Source organism: Leuciscus leuciscus, assembly GCF_965113295.1.
Source record: "Leuciscus leuciscus genome assembly, chromosome: 10".
In the NCBI taxonomy this organism is placed as follows: domain Eukaryota; kingdom Metazoa; phylum Chordata; class Actinopteri; order Cypriniformes; family Leuciscidae; genus Leuciscus; species Leuciscus leuciscus.
In genome coordinates this window covers 28217404-28237541 of record NC_138734.1, presented here as the reverse complement: position 1 = coordinate 28237541, position 20138 = coordinate 28217404, and the positions used below count along the sequence as shown (strand labels likewise).

Below are 20138 nucleotides of genomic sequence, written 5' to 3'. Positions count from 1 at the left end.
GTCGGAGTCAGCGGGTTAGTAACGTTAAACACTGATTTGTGTGCATCGGCGCGTGATGTTTCAAGAGCCAAACACCGGTCTCTCAGCTCGGCCTGTCTCAATAAAAGGTCGTGGATCTGTTTCTCAACAGCTTCCAGCTCAGACTGCAGTGCGTGCAGCTCAAATGTGTCCTCACCTGCACCAAAAGGTAGACTACTTACATCTGATATATTCGCCATTTTAACAGATGGACAGTGAGTTAGCAACGAAGCTACCAGTGATGCTATCAATATTAATACTAATTTATGACTGAAGTCTTGGATATAATCCTTTTTTTTTTTTTTTTTTTTTTTTTTTTAGTGGTAGGGGTGTAGAGTAGACGCACGATAGGCGAAAACATTTTTTTGTTTGTAAGTGAGTGTGGAGAAGACGCGTTCAGCCGTGATCCACGGACGTAACCTTTAAGAGTATGCAGCGTTGGATCACTAATAGGCTTGAGACGCGTCTGCTCAACAGTCCGCGTTGTAACTATGAGGTTTTTTAGGTTTTTTAGTGGTAGGGGTGTAGAGTAGACGCACGATAGGCGAAAAAATAAATAAAAATAAAATATAAATAATAAGTCAACACCAATGCTGAGTCAACACCAATGCTGAGTATTTTCTTCTTAAAACTGCAGTGAACCAAAGACAGTATCAAAAACGCTGTTTAAAATCGCTGGTGTGTCTGACGTCATAAACTATCTTGTAACCAATCGAGTGGATCTCTGAGCTGGTGTGAGTTAGTGGAGGCGGGGCTAGTTTGCATATTCATAAAACCACGTATACTAAATGAGGCAAGGGTGTAGAGTTACTTTCGAGCTATTTTAAGGCATTCAAGGAAAAAAATGTCATTTTGGTGATCAAAGATGAGTTTTAAGGGATACAATTATTGACTACAGGGGGACTTTAAGGCTTGACCTGCATTCAGTTATTGGAATCATTGAAATCTGATTCATTTTAGCAAATTGATTAATTTGGATGGTTCATTTCATAGAACCTGTTCAAATTCTTTGTTTCAATAGTTTTTTCAATTGTTTCAACTCTTTTTAGTTAAGACTGAACTATGTGACATTTTTATATAACATTTGTATTGTATCATTTGTGATTTCTGATTATTGTCTAAGACTTTTTCAATTGTCATGAGAATGAAGTTTGTGACAAATGGATGGTAGCTGTGTGAATTTATTTTATTTTTATAAAAAAAAAAAAAAAAAAAAAGCTCATATAAAGGACAATTTTTTTATTTACATTTTCCCCCAACATTTTTTTTTGAGTGATCACCTCTATGTATTTGTATTGGAAAACCACTTTTTTGTTTTACTTGGTTTAACCACAGCAGCCATCTTACTGTGCTTTTGCAATACTAATACATTAAGGTCAACTTTAACAACTTTTTTGGACCACTTGAGATGGACTAATATCCAAATAGGCAAATATCCCTCTTTAATATAAAATAAGATACAAATGCTTTGTGAGTCGGTTCAACTGAATCACTAAAGAGAATCTGTTCAAAAAATCACTAGTTGCTATAGTTTTTAGTTGTCCGGTGTGGCACACTGATGTTTGACGATAGTGTGTGTGTGTGTGTGTGTGTGTGTGTGTGTGTGTGTTGTGTGTGTGTATGTTGTGTGTGTGTGTGTGAGAGAGAGAGAGAGAGAGAGAGAGAGGGGGAGATGAAGCAGCCATATTTCCTGGCACTCTTAAGTGCTGCCTATGCTGATTTGTCTTCCAATTCAGCAGGGCCAACGTAGTTCACGGTTGCTTTTCTGTCATTGTGGTTTTGTTGTTGTGAAATTGTGGGTGCCATTTAGCTGCCGGACTGCGCCATCTCCTGCTCGCACAGGGGGGCTGGTGAGAGCCGTAATCCGCTTATAAACTGACATTGTTTCGTTTGTTGTACTGACCTCTCCTGCTGGGTAAACACACAGATGATCAAACAGCCACAAATGCACGTGTGTGTACATGCTCTCAGATGATAGCAAACTCGCGCACATGTGAACTGTCAATTTGCGGCACAGCCATGTGTGCAGTGGTGTATGTTCAGGTCGAACATTAGCCTAGTTTTCAGTCATTCACTCTGTTTTTACTGAGCCGAGATGAAACCTAATGCACTGTATGTGGTTAGTGGAGCCTGGAGGCCAGAGACCGGTCATATGACAGACGGTAGAAAGACGTCTTTCTTTAGCAGAGACAACAGACTCTCAGTGCTGAAGCAGCTGATGTTAATGTTGAACTGAGAAATTATCATTGCATTACTGCGCTCATAAAGATGCATGCAGCTCGAACCCGACCAACTCCATCACTGTCTCACCTGAGCTGAATTACAGGGCTGGCAGGACACACTGCAGGCCCAGCTGTGTGATAGCAAGTTCTGCTCTCCAGAGAATGACAGGAGAGGAAGACAACTAGAGCGTGTAGACTACAGCTTCCACAGATACACACACCTCACATTGTATTTGCATTAAGATTGTAGGTTTTTGTTGTGATATGTTTCAATATGGACACCATTATGAACGTGCATTTGCCGTGTCAGATAGACATCAATAGCCAGGTTTCCATCCAAGGATTTTTTTTTTTTGCAGAAAAAGGTTCAGTGCTTCAAAATGTTTATCGATCTAACTGATTGAAGTGCCATTTATCTATAAAATTTCTCAAGTGTCGACAATCCTTTTCTGGTTAACTTTAGCATATAAATTCTATATCAGTACTTCAAATGTTACAAAAATTTGTTTGGAAACACTTTTTGCCAAGAAATAGGGCAAATAAATGTTGTGTCCCATGAAAGAATTAGCCTAGCAGCTTCCATGTGTTTGTGGTGTTGCTCTCGTTGAGGCACTGTTTCTCTGTAATGTTCAAAGGTGTATTAAATATATTACATTCATATTATTAAATTTTAGATACAATTATTTTATTACCGCATTATTATCTTTATTTCATCTTTATTTTTGTAATTTTGTCTAATATTCTTTTTCTTGATTAGACATCTTAAAGGGATAGTTCACCCAAAAATGAAATTTCTGAAAATGTCGTCCAAGATCTCCTGCACCTGATAAGTTGCGTCATCCTCGAGGATAGATGGAAGGGGGAGGGGGGAGGGGGGAGGGGGAGGGGGGGGGGGGGTTCCTCTGCTTGGCCATGCTCTGTGGGAACAGACACAGAAGAGTGGTGAGGTTTGAGGAGTGAAACATGGAAAGCTGGATGAATTCTGTAATGTGCTGGGAGTTGGAGGAGGTACGTGATCTGCCTGATGATGGTGAAGGGGCCAATAAATCTGGGACTGAGTTTTTTGCAGGGCAGGCGCATCCTGATGTCCGGGGTTGACAGCCAGATCTTCTGACCTGGTTGGAAGGAAGGAGTCTCGGAGCGTCTAAGGTCGGCTGTCATACTGCGCCTGCGCACTGTCTGTTGGAGTTGATGGTGAGCTGCGTCCCAGACCCTCTCACTCTCTCGGAACCAGCAGTCGACCGCTGGATTGTCGGATGGTTCCCCAGACCACGGGAACAGAGGTGGCTGGTAATCGAGTACACACTGGATCTAAAGATGTGGTTGAAGAGGAGTTCTGCTGTTTCCATTGCTGTGAGGAGTCCTTTGAGGGGAAGAAGCCAGCAGGATTTGGAGAATCCATACATTTTTACCAGGATGCATGTATTACCGTCGGAGGCTGGGAGATCTGTCATGAAGTCCACTCCTAGGTGTGACCATGGCCGGTTGGGAACGGGCAGTGGCAGAAGTTTGCCATTTGGTAGGTGGCGAGGACTCTTGGCCATGGCGCAGTCTGCACATCCTTGGACGAACCTTCCCACATCCCTGGCCATGTTAGGCCACCAGAAGCGATCTTTTAGCAGCGAGAGGATGTTATTGACCCCTGGGTGGCTAGTGCCCAAGTGAATCATGGGTGTGCGTCGTGCTCTGGTGACATACTGACATCCGGGGGGAGGCATTGGAGGAGGTGATGGAATCTTCAGACCATTGGACAGGACTCATGATTATTTCACTTGGGAGGATGGATTCAGGCGTCAGCCTTCACATTCTTAGAGCCTGGATGATAGGAAATGGAAAAATAAAATCGGGTAAAGAATAAGGCCCAACGTGCCTGGCGGGGGTTAAGTCTCTTAGCTTCCTTTAGATACTGCAGGTTTTGTGGTCAGTTATAACAATGAAGGGGTGTTGAGCACCCTCCAACCAATGCCTCCATTCTTCCAAGGCCAGCTTGGTGGCGAGGAGTTCTCTATTGCCGACATCGTAATTACTCTCCGCCGAGCTGAGTTTCTTGGAGTAGAAGGCACATGGATGGAGTTTGGCTGGAGTCCCCTGCTGCTGAGATGGGAGTAGATGAGGATGTCATCTATGTAGACAAGGACAAATTGATGGAGATACTCCCGGAGCACCTCATGCATGAAGTCCTGGAATACGGATGGGGCGTCTACAAGACCATACAGCATGCCGAGATACTCATAGTGTCCAGTAGCAGTTACAAAGGCAGTCTTCCACTCGTCCCCCTCACGTATCCGGATGAGGTTGTATGCGTTGCGGAGGTCCAACTTGGTGAACGCCTTGGCTCCACAGAGGTGTTCTAGTGCAGCTGGGATGAGGAGAAGAGGATAGCGGAATTTGATGGTTATCTTGTTCAGGGAGCGGTAATCAATACAAGGCCACAGGCCTCCGTCCTTTTTGGCCATTAAGAAGAAACTCGAAGCAGTAGGGGACGTAGAAGGGCGGATGTAACCTTGTTGGAGGGCCTCTTCTACATACTCCTCCATGGCCTTCTGTTCGGGGAGTGATAAGGGATACATTTTCCCGTGGGGCACTGGTTCACCCGGCATCAGGTCGATGGCGCAGTCCCATGGCCAATGTGGAGGCAGCAGAGAGGCTCTTTTAGGGCAGAAGACATCATTGAAGGGGGCATAGCAGGTTGGGATGTCGACCGACTGCTTCTCGACGGGGCTCTCAATGGAGGTGGAGTTCACAGGCAGCACCTCGGCCGGAGCTGGAGCAGGACGAGGGCTTAGAGGGAAGCAATCGGTAAAGCACTTCCTGCTCCACTTCAGGACTTCGCCAGTTCTCCAGGAGATGGTGGGGTCATGCTGCACAAGCCACAGGCGCTCTAAGATCACATCAGCAGTGGAATTCTCCAGAACCAGGAGGTGGATGGACTCTACGTGGAGTTGGCCGACCCGTAGCTCGATGGGACCAGTGCTGTAGCGAACATGCTTGTGGCACAGTGGTCGTCCAGTCACTGACTGGACCTCGTAGACTGTCTGGGTAGCGATCATCGGTAGGTGGAGTTGGCGGCAGAGGCTTCCGGAGATGAAATTTATGACTGACCCAGAGTCAAGGAGGTTGTGAACAGGGAGAGATACATTATCAGCAGTAAGAGTCACAGTGGTTTTGAATTTTTGATGGGGTTCTTCAATACACTCACCATAGGACGTGGAGGACGAATGGGGCATTCAGAGATGATATGCCACCCAGCACCGCAGTACAGGCAAAGCCTGTCGATCTGCATTGGTTCATAACCTGGTTCTGGAGTGCTGAGGCTGGCGGAGGGAGTAGGACGGTGCTTGACCCTGGTGCACTTCGAGACACGACTGCATACGATTGGTGACGCGGGTAGATAGTTAGATGAAGCGTTTGAGTCCGATGGAGTCATTGCATGCAGCGAGATGCAGCCGCACTCGAGGATCTAATCCCTGCTGGTAGGTGGTGAGGAGAGAGCGCTCATTCCAACCGCTAGCAGCTGCAAGTGTCCTAAACTTGAGTGAATAATCATAAATTGACATTTTCCCTTGACAGAGATGATAAAGCTGCTCACCTACTGACGAATCTCCCACGGGCTTGCCGAAGACGCCGTGGAAATGTTCAATTAAATCTGTCAGGGACTGGGTTACCGTACCAGCCTGGGTACAGATGGTTTCGGCCCATTGGAGCCTTCGCCCCGTCAGCAGGGAGATGATAAATGCGATCTTCGCCCGATCGGTGGTATAGAGATGCGGCTGCATCTCCAGGGTCAGCGAACACTGCAATAGGAATCCACTGCAGTCCTCCACCGAGCCAGAGTAGGGCGCTGGTTTAGCCATGGGACTGGCGATCGCGATCGTCGAAGAAGTGGTGGAGGTGATGACAGAAGTGGTGATGGCTGGTGTCATGGGAACTGGATCTTCCGTGATCGGTTTTGATGTGCTCATGATGTTATCTTTCTGTAGACGGTCCGGTCTTCTGTTACTGAAGCAGACTCGAGATGGATAATGAAATTAACAGGAGTTTATTGACAACAATGAGTGGAGACAGAGTGCAGGTAAGTGGTATGAACAAAGATACTTTGGAGAGCAGGCGATGAGTGGAATGGTTCTTCTTACAGGTATGGATACAGATCGTGGGTGAGATGGATGACTGGAACAAAGAACACTGAAGATGCTGGAGATGGAGACAATGGAGATGGAGACGCTGGAGACAATGGAGATGAAGACAATGGAGACGCTGGAGTATAGATAGTCGTTAGAGAATCAAGGTTAGCGATAACAGGATTAGTAATCCTCTTCGAATGAATGAGACCGGACAGTGATCTGAGGTGAAGAGTGTGTCTTTATAGTGGTGGTGATGATGAGGTGCTGGTGTGTGTGATTAGAACTCAGGTGAAGGAGTGCGCTGTGATTGGCTGGTGTGAGAACCTGGCTGATCTGTAACAATAATACACTATATGTGATTTTTGTAGGCCCATCTACAAAACAATATAAATATGTAATAAAATGACTTTTTTATTGGTCAGAAGCTGTCCTATTGGCTAAATGACAAATACAAATCATAAACATGACTTGTAAATAAAATATTTTTTATAATACAATTTATTAATATGTAATATAATTTTATCTCAAACAAATTAGGAAAATAAAGAGGGTTGAATCCAAATGTTTTATTTTTATTTCACAATAATTATTGTTATGTGATAAGCATCAGTTAAGCTAATTTAGACCATTTAAAAATGTTAAATACAGAAGTAAAATGTTTAGGTTATATCTACATCTGTCTTATCTCTGAAAATTTGATGATATTGAACTCTGAAACAAATAACTGTTTTGCTTTGAATTATCTGAATAAGCATTCTCGGCCATGTCAAACCTCAACTGGCTTGAATGCATGTTAAAGTGTACTGTACGTTAAAGATTGATGCTATATACAAAGTCTAAATATTTAATTGTACCAATCTTTTAATTGACACATTTTGCATACAGGACAATGTTACATTGTAAAATGAGCTGCCATGTTTCCAAACCCATTGGCTTTGTGACACACAGGCAGTTTCGAGTTGCTCCACTTCGCCATCGTCTTCTGATATTTCCTAATATTGGCTAAGTTAATGATATTAAAGTAGCCTATTTGTGTAACAGTAACTGGTGAGTTTCAATTGTCTCATTGCTATCTACGGTTTACAAATATTTGGGATGTGACAGATACAATAAAATTTGCAATTATGTTTGGAAACTCAATTCAGAGTCTATGAGCTGAAGGGTGTTGTAGAGGTGTTGAGTTTTAAAATCTAATATCTAAACTGCTTCTTTCTGTTTCACTGAAATTCACCCCATTCCTCTCATACAGTCTATATGTAGTGTGTATGTGAGAGAGATACAGAAGACTTTGATCCACCCTGAGCTAGTACAGGTTTGGAGCTGCTTGTTTGGAGAAACGTGTTCTGGCTACTAACTTGTGTCAGTGTACTGGGCCAGTTTATATCTGTCTATGTGTGTGTGTGCGCGCTTGCACTACACACTTTAAGTTAATAGTAAATGTGGCATGTTTGACCTCTGCCTAACCTTTCTGCGATTCAACCTCTCAATATCTCTCTATGCACCAATCCCTCATTCCTGATCTCCAGTCATCTTCCCTTTGGCATCCACCATCCTCCCCTCCTGCCACACCTGAGGAAGCTCATTACTGACAGTCAACCTCCAGTGCAGAACACCCCTCTGACTCCCTCCATCAGACAGACAGACAGACAGACAGACAGACAGACTTTGTCAAGAGAGAGAGAGAGAGAGAGAGAGAGAGAGAAAATAAAGCAGCTAAAAAGATGCAGCCAATGTGAGAATTTTGTATATATTGTGTTTGTTCTCTTAGTCCAACTGAAGACCGTGTGTTAATACTTTTGTGGGGTGTGTGGGGGGGGGGGGGGGGGGGGGCATATAAATCAGCTTAGTTTTCTGAACCAGTGGTTCTCAACTGGTGGTCTGGTGGATGGGGTCTGCAAACTTAAGAGGGAATCTAATCCAAAATGGATATAATTACCTGCTAGTGTTAAACTAACCATATCATTGCGCATTGTTAGGATAACAAAATAAATAGTCCTATCACCTTCTAAATGGATGGAGAAAACACAGGCGTACCTTGATTTTCCAGTTCATGTTTTCCATAGGGATTTTTAAAAAGTCTTCATTATAGACTTCGATAAACAATGATCCAAACTAACCAGCTACGAGGTGAATCACAATGTTTTGTGTGACCACAAAATTCTAGTGATGCTTAGATACCAAAAATGTCATATCATATTCAGTCTCTCCCATAGTGTTGTAAAAATGTTTGCATATTGTTGGGCCTATTCAGTTCTTAGAAGTGTTAGTACAATTTAGCGTTTGTTTTTAAGTATGATACCTTGTTGAAAACCAGTTTAGAATCACTGTGCTCTGTTATAATTATTAACATTGGATGCCTGTCAATTCATGTACTGATTCAAGTGGTATTTCTCTAAAATGTAAGTGTCTGATGGTTGGATGCAGTTTTTGACTCTTCTCATTGATTTAATTTCCATGTCAGATGGGATGCCAGCCGTGTGTGAACCACCAAATTGTATGGTTTGTCAGTGAGGTTTAAATTCACAATGACGGTGCATCAGGCAGTCAGAAGATTTGCACACAATGAGAAACTTAGCTTTCATTACAGGATTCAACAGAATAGATGAGGTTGTGAAACGACAGACATTTCAATCTAGCCAGGATTAGATTTATCAGAGGATGCATGAGTTAACCGCAAAAAGAAGGTAATTTGTTATTTACACAGACGTGTTCGATTCAAACAGAATTGAAATGACAAGATACGTCTGTGAAACACAAAGTTACGAACTTAAAGAAACTAGACTTGTTTTAAGTTATAGTTTGTTTCACTAGTGCCCCGTGCACACTTGTTTGTTCATAATTATAATAGAAGGCTTGAAGCATATTTATACAATGTTTGATTGAAATTTCAGACCTTTTAAAACCACTGAGAGAGAACAAAACTGCCACACCTATGGCACCCTGTGTGTGTGTGTGTGTGTGTGTGTGTGTGTGTGTCTGTGTCTTTCTGTCTGTGTTCGGGCTTTGTTTGCCTTCCTCTTCTATAAACACATCTTTAATGCAGTCTGTGTATGTGTAAGAGTAAAGCAGACTGCAGCAAATGCCTGTATGAATTCATTATATTAGTACAAATTGTTACCACTGCAGTGGTCTGGACTAGTGTGTCTAGCATGGTAAAATATCTATTCTTTCTTTCTTTCTTTCTTTCTTTCTTTCTTTCTTTCTTTCTTTCTTTCTTTCTTTCTTTCTTTCTTTCTTTCTTTCTTTCTTTCTTTCTTTCTTTCTTTCTTTCTTTCATTCTTTCTTTCTTTCTTTGCTGCCATGCACATTATATTACTAAATAATGTAGGCCTAGTTATATTACATATTTCACTGCAGCAGTGGTTCTCAACCAGAGGGCCATGATGGATTCAAATAATTTAAGTCAACATTAATACAGTTCATATTAATGACAATTCTGTTGGTAGAGCATACAGATTTCTTGATGGGAAGGAAACCCATTTTGGTAATAGACCAATAATCTCGCAATGACCAAATATTATCCAATTTGAGCACCTATCATACAATTTGAGCATCCAAAAATGTGTTTGCGAAAGTGCAGTTTGGTCATATTCAGTCATGATATTCGGTCATGAGCCATTGATAAGGAGAATTTCGGACAGGCTGGTTTAGATGTGCTTTTGAAAATCCAATTTCAAACCAAATGTCTATTTCTGCACCCATAAAAGACACCATCAAATTAAAACGGGCAATTCTTATTTTTTATGGAATATTGCAGTATTTATTTTAAATTATTGATCTGTGCACATCATAATTTTTTCTAATGTTTAATTAAAATAACTTCCCCTCTCTCATGCAATGACATTATTCCTTCTCTTCTCTTCTCTTCTCTTCTCTTCTCTTCTCTTCTCTTCTCTTCTCTTCTCTTCTCTTCTCTTCTCTTCTCTTCTCTTCCCTTCCCTTCCCTTCCCTTCCCTTCCCTTCCCTTCCCTTCCCTTCCCTTCCCTTCCCTTCCCTTCCCTTCCCTTCCCTTCCCTTCCCTTCCCTTCCCTTCCCTTCCCTTCCCTTCCCTTCCCTTCCCTTCCCTTCCCTTCCCTTCCCTTCCCTTCCCTTCCCTTCCCTTCCCACCCCGACCCCCGACTCGCACATATGTCATATATGTCACAATGAAACTTCTGTTTCATGCCAACATCCATTAGTGCACCATCAGGGCTTTCTGTAGCATGTAGACATTCTGGCCGATATAACGGTCTATCAGTACTGTTTCCAAGCAGTCTAATACACAATCATTTAATCAACCAACCACAAGTCCCTCATCAGACATCAAAGAGAGAGAGAGAAAAGCATACCACTCTGATTTGGCTCCAACCAATCACATCAAGCAGGAGGCGGAGCTTAATGTAGTCGCAGTCGTATCTGTTCTGGTCAATGAGCATGCTGCAGTCGGCTGCATGTGTTTGTAGCCTATGTCTGTGTTGTCAGAATGGGGAGCCGTTTCAATACTGCTGTCTATGGGACACACTGTCACTGAACGAATGGGTGTGAATGAGTAAGTGTGAGCTTTTTCCTTACTGGCTCAACCCCAAATCGTCTTCCCCTCCCTTCCTCAAAACTACCGCCACATATCCCCCTCTTCCTCCTTTTCTCCTCCCTCTCTCCCTCCCTCTCCCTCCCCGTCTCTGCATCCAGCAAAATCACCCCTTCATCACACACCGGACGCTAGCGTGTGTGCGCGCATGTGAGAGAGAGTGTGAGCGGGCAGGACTCCGGCGAGACGTGAGTGTGTGGAGAGAGAGAGAGAGAGGACGAGGAGGAGAAGACAGGGCGATAGGTGAGAGGGCGTGTGGCGGATGAGTGTGTGATGAGAGGAGATGGGGGGAGCGCTTGGACGGAGAGACGGCAGAGAGCGGAGGAACAGGAAGCCGCGCAAAGACGCCAAGAAGTCCAAAATCAACAGTAAGGTATCCCGTTCTCTCTCTGACACTTCTCTATGTGTCTGTCTCTCCTCGTCTGTCTTGTGCAAGAGCGCGTGTGTGTGTTTGTTGCAGTGCATTCCATCAGACTGTGTATGTGGCTTTATAGCAGAGTAACTTCCCTTTGAATGTGTGAGACAGTTTGTTACAGGGACAAACAGAACTGGCCACAGGCTCAACAATAAGGATTTATTTTTATTTTTATGCTGTCATTGTTTATTTAACGGTAAGATTTCATTACAAAAACAGCTGTGCTATAACTTGAGATAGGACTAAATTCATGCACACAGTGTGGAATATAACTGCTGGTTCATAATTTTAAACCTATTTGAACTCATCCTTGCAATTTTGACATCTTAATCTGTGCTTGTCTATGAGATAACGTTAACAAATCCAATTCCGTTATAATATACTACTTCATTTAAATATATTTGCTGCTCCAACATTGGTACCAATTTGCCATTTCTCACCAGATTTGTTCAACAGATCTAAATATACCCATATATCGGTACCATATTGCTTTTTGGTTGATATACATTTTTGGTGTCAGTCGTTTTTTTAAATATCTATATAAATGTAATCTTTAGCAAATATAATTTTGTAAATTTATAATGTAGTGATGTCAAAAGCATTTAAGATTTATTTTATTTTTTTGTATTTTATTTTTTTAAATGATTAATTAGTTAAAGAAGTATATTTTAATATTAAATAATTAGTAGCGATGCACCGATGTATCTTCAAATAATAGTTATCAGCCGATAAAAGCAATAAAAATATTTTTTTTTTTAAACAGCTGATGATCAGGGCCGATTATATCCTGTAAGTCAAAAGGGGTCGTAAAAACGTGTCATGCTGCAACTCATACTGTGTGTGAAGAAAATCTCTCTTGTGTTGAATTCAGGGCTGTCAAAATTAACGCGTCAATAACATATTAGTTAACAGTTTAAAACAATAGTGGCGTTAAAACAGGCTGTATTTGACCCTATCACCCGTAGGTCAAGCCAGGGTTGTCAAACGTTTTTTCCTTACATCAAACATTATTTGTGGCACGCCAACCATCCAATAATCGCAAAGAGCTTTATGTTTGTTACTTCTGATAAGAAACAAAGTCTCAGCTTTCAAATTCTGTCCATTTTATCATTCCTTATTCATTATTCAAACAAAACATTACGTTTGATGTGACAGATCACTGTAGTGCCTCAGTTCAAGCGCCAAGTCTTTTCTTCCACTGTAATAGTCATAGCACGAAAAAACATGCATGAACATCGAAAGGTATGTTGAAAGATACAGCACACCTTACGACCAGAATTTTTCTTTAAATTATTTATTGATGATAGTGCATCCCTAGTACAAATACATTTTGTTCAGATATATCACAAATCCAAATGTTTGCATGAAAAACCTTGGTGTATATTATCAATGAACACAATATAGGACAATTTATGTCAACAGGCCTTAAACTCACAAAGGCTGCTTCCTTACTGTTGAGCCTTGGAGACAAGACCATCCGAGTCTTTCTTCAGATGAAGTTCCAGCAATCTGCACACACACAGTCTCACACTCGAGCTCCACTGCTGCTTTGACATTCTACGCTACACTGAACACATGCTGATAAAAGAGTGTGAGTGTTTAAGGTGTGAACAAGAACAATTCAAGCATTGATGTTTACCACAGCAAGTGTTTTCAGTGTATTCCCCCATTGTCTGCTGTTTTCACTCTTTCTTGCTCCTCCTTTGAATGCCTCGGCCAATATGTGTGGTACCTGTGCGTGGATTTGACAGCATGCTGATCCGTGGTCTTGACGGAGATGACACTGGCTGTGATGCGTAATCTCTTGATCCTGTTAAGTGACTGATGGGAGATTTAACGAGGGCTCTGGGTGGCAGCCGTTTGCTCGACGGCACGATCAGACAGAATGTGGAGGTGTAGTCAGTCACAGGGATGACAAGTTTGGGGAAACAATACTCCAATATTTGGGAGACTCTCTGCATTTTAGGCACTAGTGAGAGCACATGAGGTGGATGTGGCCTTCTCACTCTTGTTATACAATAGACTTTACAACTCATATTTGGATGATCGGATCACAGGGTTGACTACATTAAAAAACAGATGTACTGCAATTGATTGGTTCTCTAAAAACACATTTGGAAAGCATTTTATATATACTGTATACATACTACTTCATTATGGTTTTGAAAAAGTCTCTTATGCTCACAAAGGCACCATTTTTTTCTATTTAAATGTTTTAAAATGTATTTTATTCTAGTGATGGCAAAGTTGAATTTTCAGCATCATTACTCCATTCTTCAGTGTCACATGATCCTTCAGAAATCATTCTAAAATGCTGATCTGATTTGGTGCTCAAAAATTTTTCTTTTTATTATCAATCTTGAAAACAATTTTTGTAGAAACTATGACAGTATACATGATTATTGAATCTATGCCTATAACAGTTTTTTTTTTGTTTTTTTTCAGGATTCCTTGATGAATAAAAAGTTTACATTTATTTGAAAAAGAAATATTTTATAGCATTATAAGGGTTTTTACTGTCTCTGTTGTTGATCAATTTAATGCATCCTTGCTAAATGTTAGTATTAATTTATTAATTTAAATTAATTTATTTTCTAAACAAATCGTAATGTAACTTTTGATAGAATGGCAGTTTATAAAGATTTAAAGAACTAAAATCATGGAGAGTTTAGTTGGTATTGCAAGCTCTAGGGTGTTTAATTTGAGAAGCAGTTGATTTTAGCAAAAGTCTCAATTTGTTCTTTTTAATCTCGTTGCTGTCATAGAAAAACAACTGAGATCTCCTTTTTTAATACACCACTTTTTCCAAGCTGTAGAGTAATATGTGTCTATATACATACATACATGTCTTAATGTGTTAACAAGCACAGTATATCTACTCCACACAAGAGCATGAGTTAAAACTAACAGAGCATGAACTAGCTTGCTCCATATCTGCCAGCTGTGACCTCATCCACTGATGTTCTGTATATTCCTCTGTGGTGTACCATAGTTTGTCTGATTAGTTTTGATCATTGACTAAACCTGTTTTGAGTTTTTGATTGTTTTCCTGTGTTCTTATGGTAGTGTAATCATGTTCTGGTTAATACTGAAAGGTTGCTGGTTAGGGCCAGAATTGAGCCCTTGAGCTAGACACTTAAACTCAGGTTACTTCAGGAGAACTGACCCTGTTATACACCAGCTTTAATGAAATCATCTGCTAAATGGCTACTTATTTATTTATAAGGGAGGTTTTTGAAATGAATGTCAGGTCTTCAAGAGAGGGTACATGTTAATGTTAGAGGTCCATGGTGAATATTCTGATGATTATTTTAGAATGCATTTTCAGTACCATGCATGTGAGATTGGAGAGAGAGCATAAAGCTGTGAATAGCGTCCCATCTACGGAACTGTCCCAGGACTCTTTTATCGGCCCTGCCCTGAGGCTGACCATTACACGACCTAATTAAACCAGAGCGAGATCCAGTGCAGCCACAGAGTACTTACACATCAGCTGCTCATAACTCATACACACACGGCTTTATTTAGTCAGTAGTAGTTTAGAATCACTCGTACACTCATGCACACTGATATGTGCACAACAGTTAGTCTATAAAGCAGCCATTCATCTTTACACAACCTCAAAACAAATTAAGAGACATCCAGGATACATCTGACAGTGTTTAAGGGAAAATATTAATATGTTAAATAACAAATTACAGATAAATAATTGCAGTACTAAACATTCGGTGCACATAATAGCAGGTTCTATTGCTGCTGTTTGGTAATTGTTTAAGACAGGAGGCACCATACTTCCACATTATGTTCAATACAGTCTCATGCTGAGAGTCATTTTCATAATTGGTTTTTCTGAGATCACCAAAGTTTTTAGAATGATGATTGTATAAGTAACAGTCCAGAGTCCTCAGACGCCTCATACCGCCCTGCCCGGTCCCTTAGATCAGCTGAACTTGGTTTATTGTCCATCCCTTGTTTCTGGTTGTCTACTGTAGGAGGAAGGTCATTTAGTGTTAATGCTCCTAAATTATGGAATTCACTACCCCTTACACTTCGTAATATCTCATCTGTGGCTACATTCAAGACTCAGCTAAAAACATATCTATTTAACATGTATTTTGGATAATGTGTGCTTATGTGATTGTAATGTGTGTGCGGGTGTGTAAATGTTTTGTAATGTACAATCTAAAGCAACCTTGAGCTACGGAAAGGCGCTATATAAAACAACTTCTCATATGTCGGTCCATTTTGTGAAACATATTAATATGGCCCAGTGGGCACGACATGTATTCCGATTTATCTTTCTGTTTACTTTACTGTGAATCACTTTTGATGCACCATGCAAATGTAATATTCACATAGCTGGAATCATTATCTAATGTTAATATGATATCAAAACAGCAGGCAGGGTGTATATGATAGTCCTTGATGCATTCTTAAAGAGAGTGCATACTGCTGCCTAAAATCAAACGACCATAACATACTGCATATTTCCCTCCCTTTATGGCTGCTTGTATATCTTCAGCCACAAATACATCATATCATACGTCTTTTAGATTGCAATAATTGATGTGTAAGACTCACTACTGTAAATGAAGGTCATGTAGGCTGTGTTGAGAGTAACCTGGAGATACATTATGCATTAGCAACTTGCTTGTTCACCATGTTGTTTCGGCCTGTGTTTCACAAAATGTTATCATTGGCCGTCAAAAGACTTTGAGTACAGTGTACAAACGGTCTAGTTTTATCAAATTTGTATGGTCTTTTTTGAAGTTTGAAAGCTTCAACCCCTGTTGTATGAAAAATGGTGGAAATAAAGGTTGAGGGTGAGTAAATGATGACAGATTTTTTTGGTGAACTATCCCTTTAAACATCAGCCATGTAGTTGCTTATTGAATTGACTCAAACCAGTACATAAGAGCACCATCTTTCTTTCTCAGTGCACCAGTCAGAGCTTAATGGGCCAGTTGTTCATCCATAAACTGCACCTATGAGAGCTTGAACTACTCTTCTTCTCACCTGTGGACAGAGAGACAGATTATATGGAGTCTGAGAGAGAGATTGTAAGTTTGTCACCAGTTTTTGTTACCAAGAGGACTCGCTCCTGAAGTTCCATTAAGACAAATGGATCTCTCAAGGAGCCGTCTGTCAGGCGTGAAGTGAGACGCTCTGCTGGAAAGCGGAGCAATAACTCAACACTAACTCACTGTGGGATGGGGAACTGACAACTCACCACCGACCTGCCAATCTCTCGGTCAGTATAACGGACATCAAATATGCCATTTACATGTCACATTAACACTAGTGTGCCACTAGTCGGTTTCGTTATGCGTGCCATTAGTCCAAATGACAAGCATTATGAGCAGCGCTAAATGCCTCATGGGAAGACACTACCAGATGTGTTAGCAGATTTGGGGCGGATTGTTATGGAATGTGCCGGCAGTGATGGGTGCTTTATGAGTATTGATGGGCATGTTATGCTAATGCTGAATATTTTACAAATAGTAGTGGGTTACAGTACTATTTGGGGATATTTTGGGGATATTTAATTTAATTTTATCAATCAATAAATTCCTCTTGAAACAAACTTTGTTGTATTATTTAAATTTAATACTGTGAAGCTGCTTTGATACAATCTGTATTGTGAAAAGCGCTATACAAATAAACTTGACTTGACTTGACAGTATGTTATAGACAATGCTGTAATGTGCTGTTGCTCCATTGTTGGATATATTATGAATTCTGCAGGCTATATTAAAGGATTTGGGGTATTCATGGGCTGTTTTAAGAGTGTTCACATTCATTTAGCAGACGCATATACCCAAACTACATATAGTATACAAACTACTGTATTTTCTGAGTAATGTGGTAAATAATATGATCAGGTGTATTATGGGTACTGATATTAATGGATGATTATGTTAACCCCGTTTTATATGTTACACAATGATGGTACATTTAACGTCACATTATCTGTATCATGAGTAAAATGAGTTTATTGTAGGAAATGTGTAGAATATTGTGGATAGTGGTGGATATATATATATATGTGTATATATATGTATATATCGATTTAAATTATGGAAAGCAAATGGGGTGGTTCTGTTGGATAGATTATGTGACATGGGTCATTATAGATTTATGAGAATACTGTGGGAAGTCATTTATTAGATATTTTATCTTGATAACATATCCATATGTATGCATAATGAATATTATGGGGTTCCTTTGTGTTTCATTACGAGTAATGATAGATAGCCTATAATATTGGGAAAGTATAATTTATTTACAATAGCAAATATAAGGAACTGGGTTGTGTTGGATAAACACTAGGCACATTTTAGGAATATTATGGTTAGTGTTGGATATAAACAATGGAATATCATGGGAATTGTAAGTATTTTAGATATTAATATCTTTGTCCATATTATCAAAGTGTGTTCTGAATTTTGTGATTAGAAGCATTTTTAACATCGATAAGTCAAATATTTGTGTTTATGGAGTGCTCTAATATGTTATGGATAGTGTTGGATGTTGGGCAAGATGAAATACTATATATTATAGGAGTTTGGAATTGTATGGACAATGTTGGGTACACTACTGTTCGAAAGTTTGGGGTCAGTTCGATTTTTTAATGTTTTTTAATGCATGTAAAGTCAATCATGCTCACCAAGGCTACATTTATTTGATTAAAACATACAATAAAACAGTAATATCGTGAAATATTATTGCGTATTAAAATAGTTTTCTATTCAGATATATTTCTGTTTAATGTTTCTTTAATCAATGAATATAAATTTCAGAAGAACATAATTTAAGCAATTTAATGCATCCTTGCTGATTAACTAATTTCTTTAAAAAAAAATTACTGACCCCCAATTTGAACAGTGGGCATGGTGAAGTATATAATGGGAAACAGGAAATACTGTATGATGGACGGTGTTCAATATGTATATGGTAAAGTACAGTCTACATTGTGGGAGATGTAAGGAATGTTATGGAATGTGTTGGGTATATATTGGGTAAGATGATGTTTGTTATGAGAAGTGTAGGGAGTTTTATGGGATTTTTTGGATATATTTTGAGCAAAGGCGGATGTATTGTGGGAGTGTGTGGTGTATTTTGGTGTGTGCCATGCTTTGCTGGTCGGGGCTGTCGGAGGCACATGGATGGCAGTGCTGACTCAAGCTTTTCTCTTTCTGTTGGTCTGTCCGTGATCTGATGATGGAAGGCATTCCTCGCATTCCTTTATACACACACACCCACCCACACACACACACACACACACACACACACAATATTCATGTGTTTGTGTATACTGAATGCTCAAGTCAGCAGTATGTGGACTGACTGCGCTCAGCTTTATGACTGCAGTGAATAGCTTCATATTCATGATATATCACATCAATGCCACGACTGAGAGTTTAAACAGACCCTGTTTACACAGTCCTTGTTTCATTGCTGTAACGCCATAAACCTGTGGATTTCCAGTCATCACACACCTGTTTATCACTTCACCTTTAATGCAGGCAATTTAACAAACACAAGAGCCAGTGTTTTGAGCCATACGTAACTGTGAATTGCCAAGTCATAGGTTGGGTTTTGACCTCCCATGTTGCTTTTTTTAAATCACATGATCAAGTCACCTTTATTTATATAGCTCTTTATACAATACAGATTGTCTCAAAACAGCTTTACAGTGATAAACAGGAAAATAACAGAATCGATGCAAACAGAATTCAATTCTGCTGTAGAGCAGCTCTAAAAAAGACTATAGAGTCATTGTTTAGATCAAGTCAGTTCAGTGTTGATTCAGTTCAGATCAATAACTGAGTAAAGTTCAATTATGAAATGAGTTCAATTCAGCTATAAGCAGCTCTGCAGAAGACAGTAGTGTCATTATTCAGCTTGAGTCAGTTCAGTGTTGATTCAATTCAGTTCAATAACAGTATCGATGTTGCAAAATTCCTCAATTATGAAACAAGGTCGAATCAGCTATAAAGCAGAAAAAAATGTCATCATCATCCAGCTCAATTCAGTTCAAATTTTGCTCTCATTCGATATAGTGTCAGTACAGTCAAATCAGTAATATCACTGAATATTAAGTTCACCGAGCTCAGTCAATACTATCACTGAATATTAAGTGCACCATGCAAGTTCTCCATGACCAGTTATGAATAAGAAGGCACAGGTTGTATTATGGTAAATAGTTTAAGCATTGGTGTTGCTCAAACAGAAGAGCAGGCTGCTAGCAATTTCAATTTCATGGAGTTGATTCCCAGAGAATGCATGAACTGATTAAATGTTTGCAATATATATAGTGTATATACAAAATGCTAAATCTACAAAATGCATAAATGTGAATGTAAATAGGTGGCATACATTGTACATATTGTAAAGGTTTTTTTATGGCATCACAGTGAAAACCCTCTTTTGAAAAATGTATCTATAAAAGCATATGTGAAAACTATTTTTCAAAGTTGTAAATAAAACGAGATTATTGGAGTATTTTATTTTTTTTTACAAGAAAATACTATTTCAGTCTTTCTACTTCAAAATTTCACATTTAATTCAATGTGTTATATGTGTTGACTTGGACCATTCTTTGTAATATGTGAAATTTACTAGTCATGATTGTGTAAATCCTACGCCATTTTTGTTAGTTGCACGTTGAGTAACAGGTGTGTGTGTGCGAGGGGCTGGCGTGTGTCTCTCAGTGGTCAGTTAGTTGGTCAGCAGGCTTTCAGCAGCAGTATGTTGTGTGCTGTGGCAGAGCGCTGGGGATATCTAACAATATG

General features: G+C 40.0%; 1 protein-coding gene across 11 annotated transcripts in view; it reads left to right on the top strand.

Annotated features, from left to right (window-relative positions):
- Nucleotides 1-20138, top strand: part of shank3a (SH3 and multiple ankyrin repeat domains 3a) — a gene marked incomplete at its 5' end in the record, with an annotated part of 375301 nt that overhangs the window by 210828 nt on the left and 144335 nt on the right. Inside the window, one exon of one of the 11 annotated variants that reach the window (XM_082181744.1) lies at nt 10765-11296. The exons of 9 other annotated variants lie outside the window; for them this stretch is intronic. Coding sequence is in view for 1 of the 2 variants with exons in the window: in XM_082181743.1 (XP_082037869.1) it covers nt 11212-11301 (90 nt within the window). Of the gene's footprint in view, nt 1-10764; nt 11302-20138 lie in introns of those variants that run through there. One more of the 11 variants, XM_082181743.1, reaches the window with a different exon arrangement.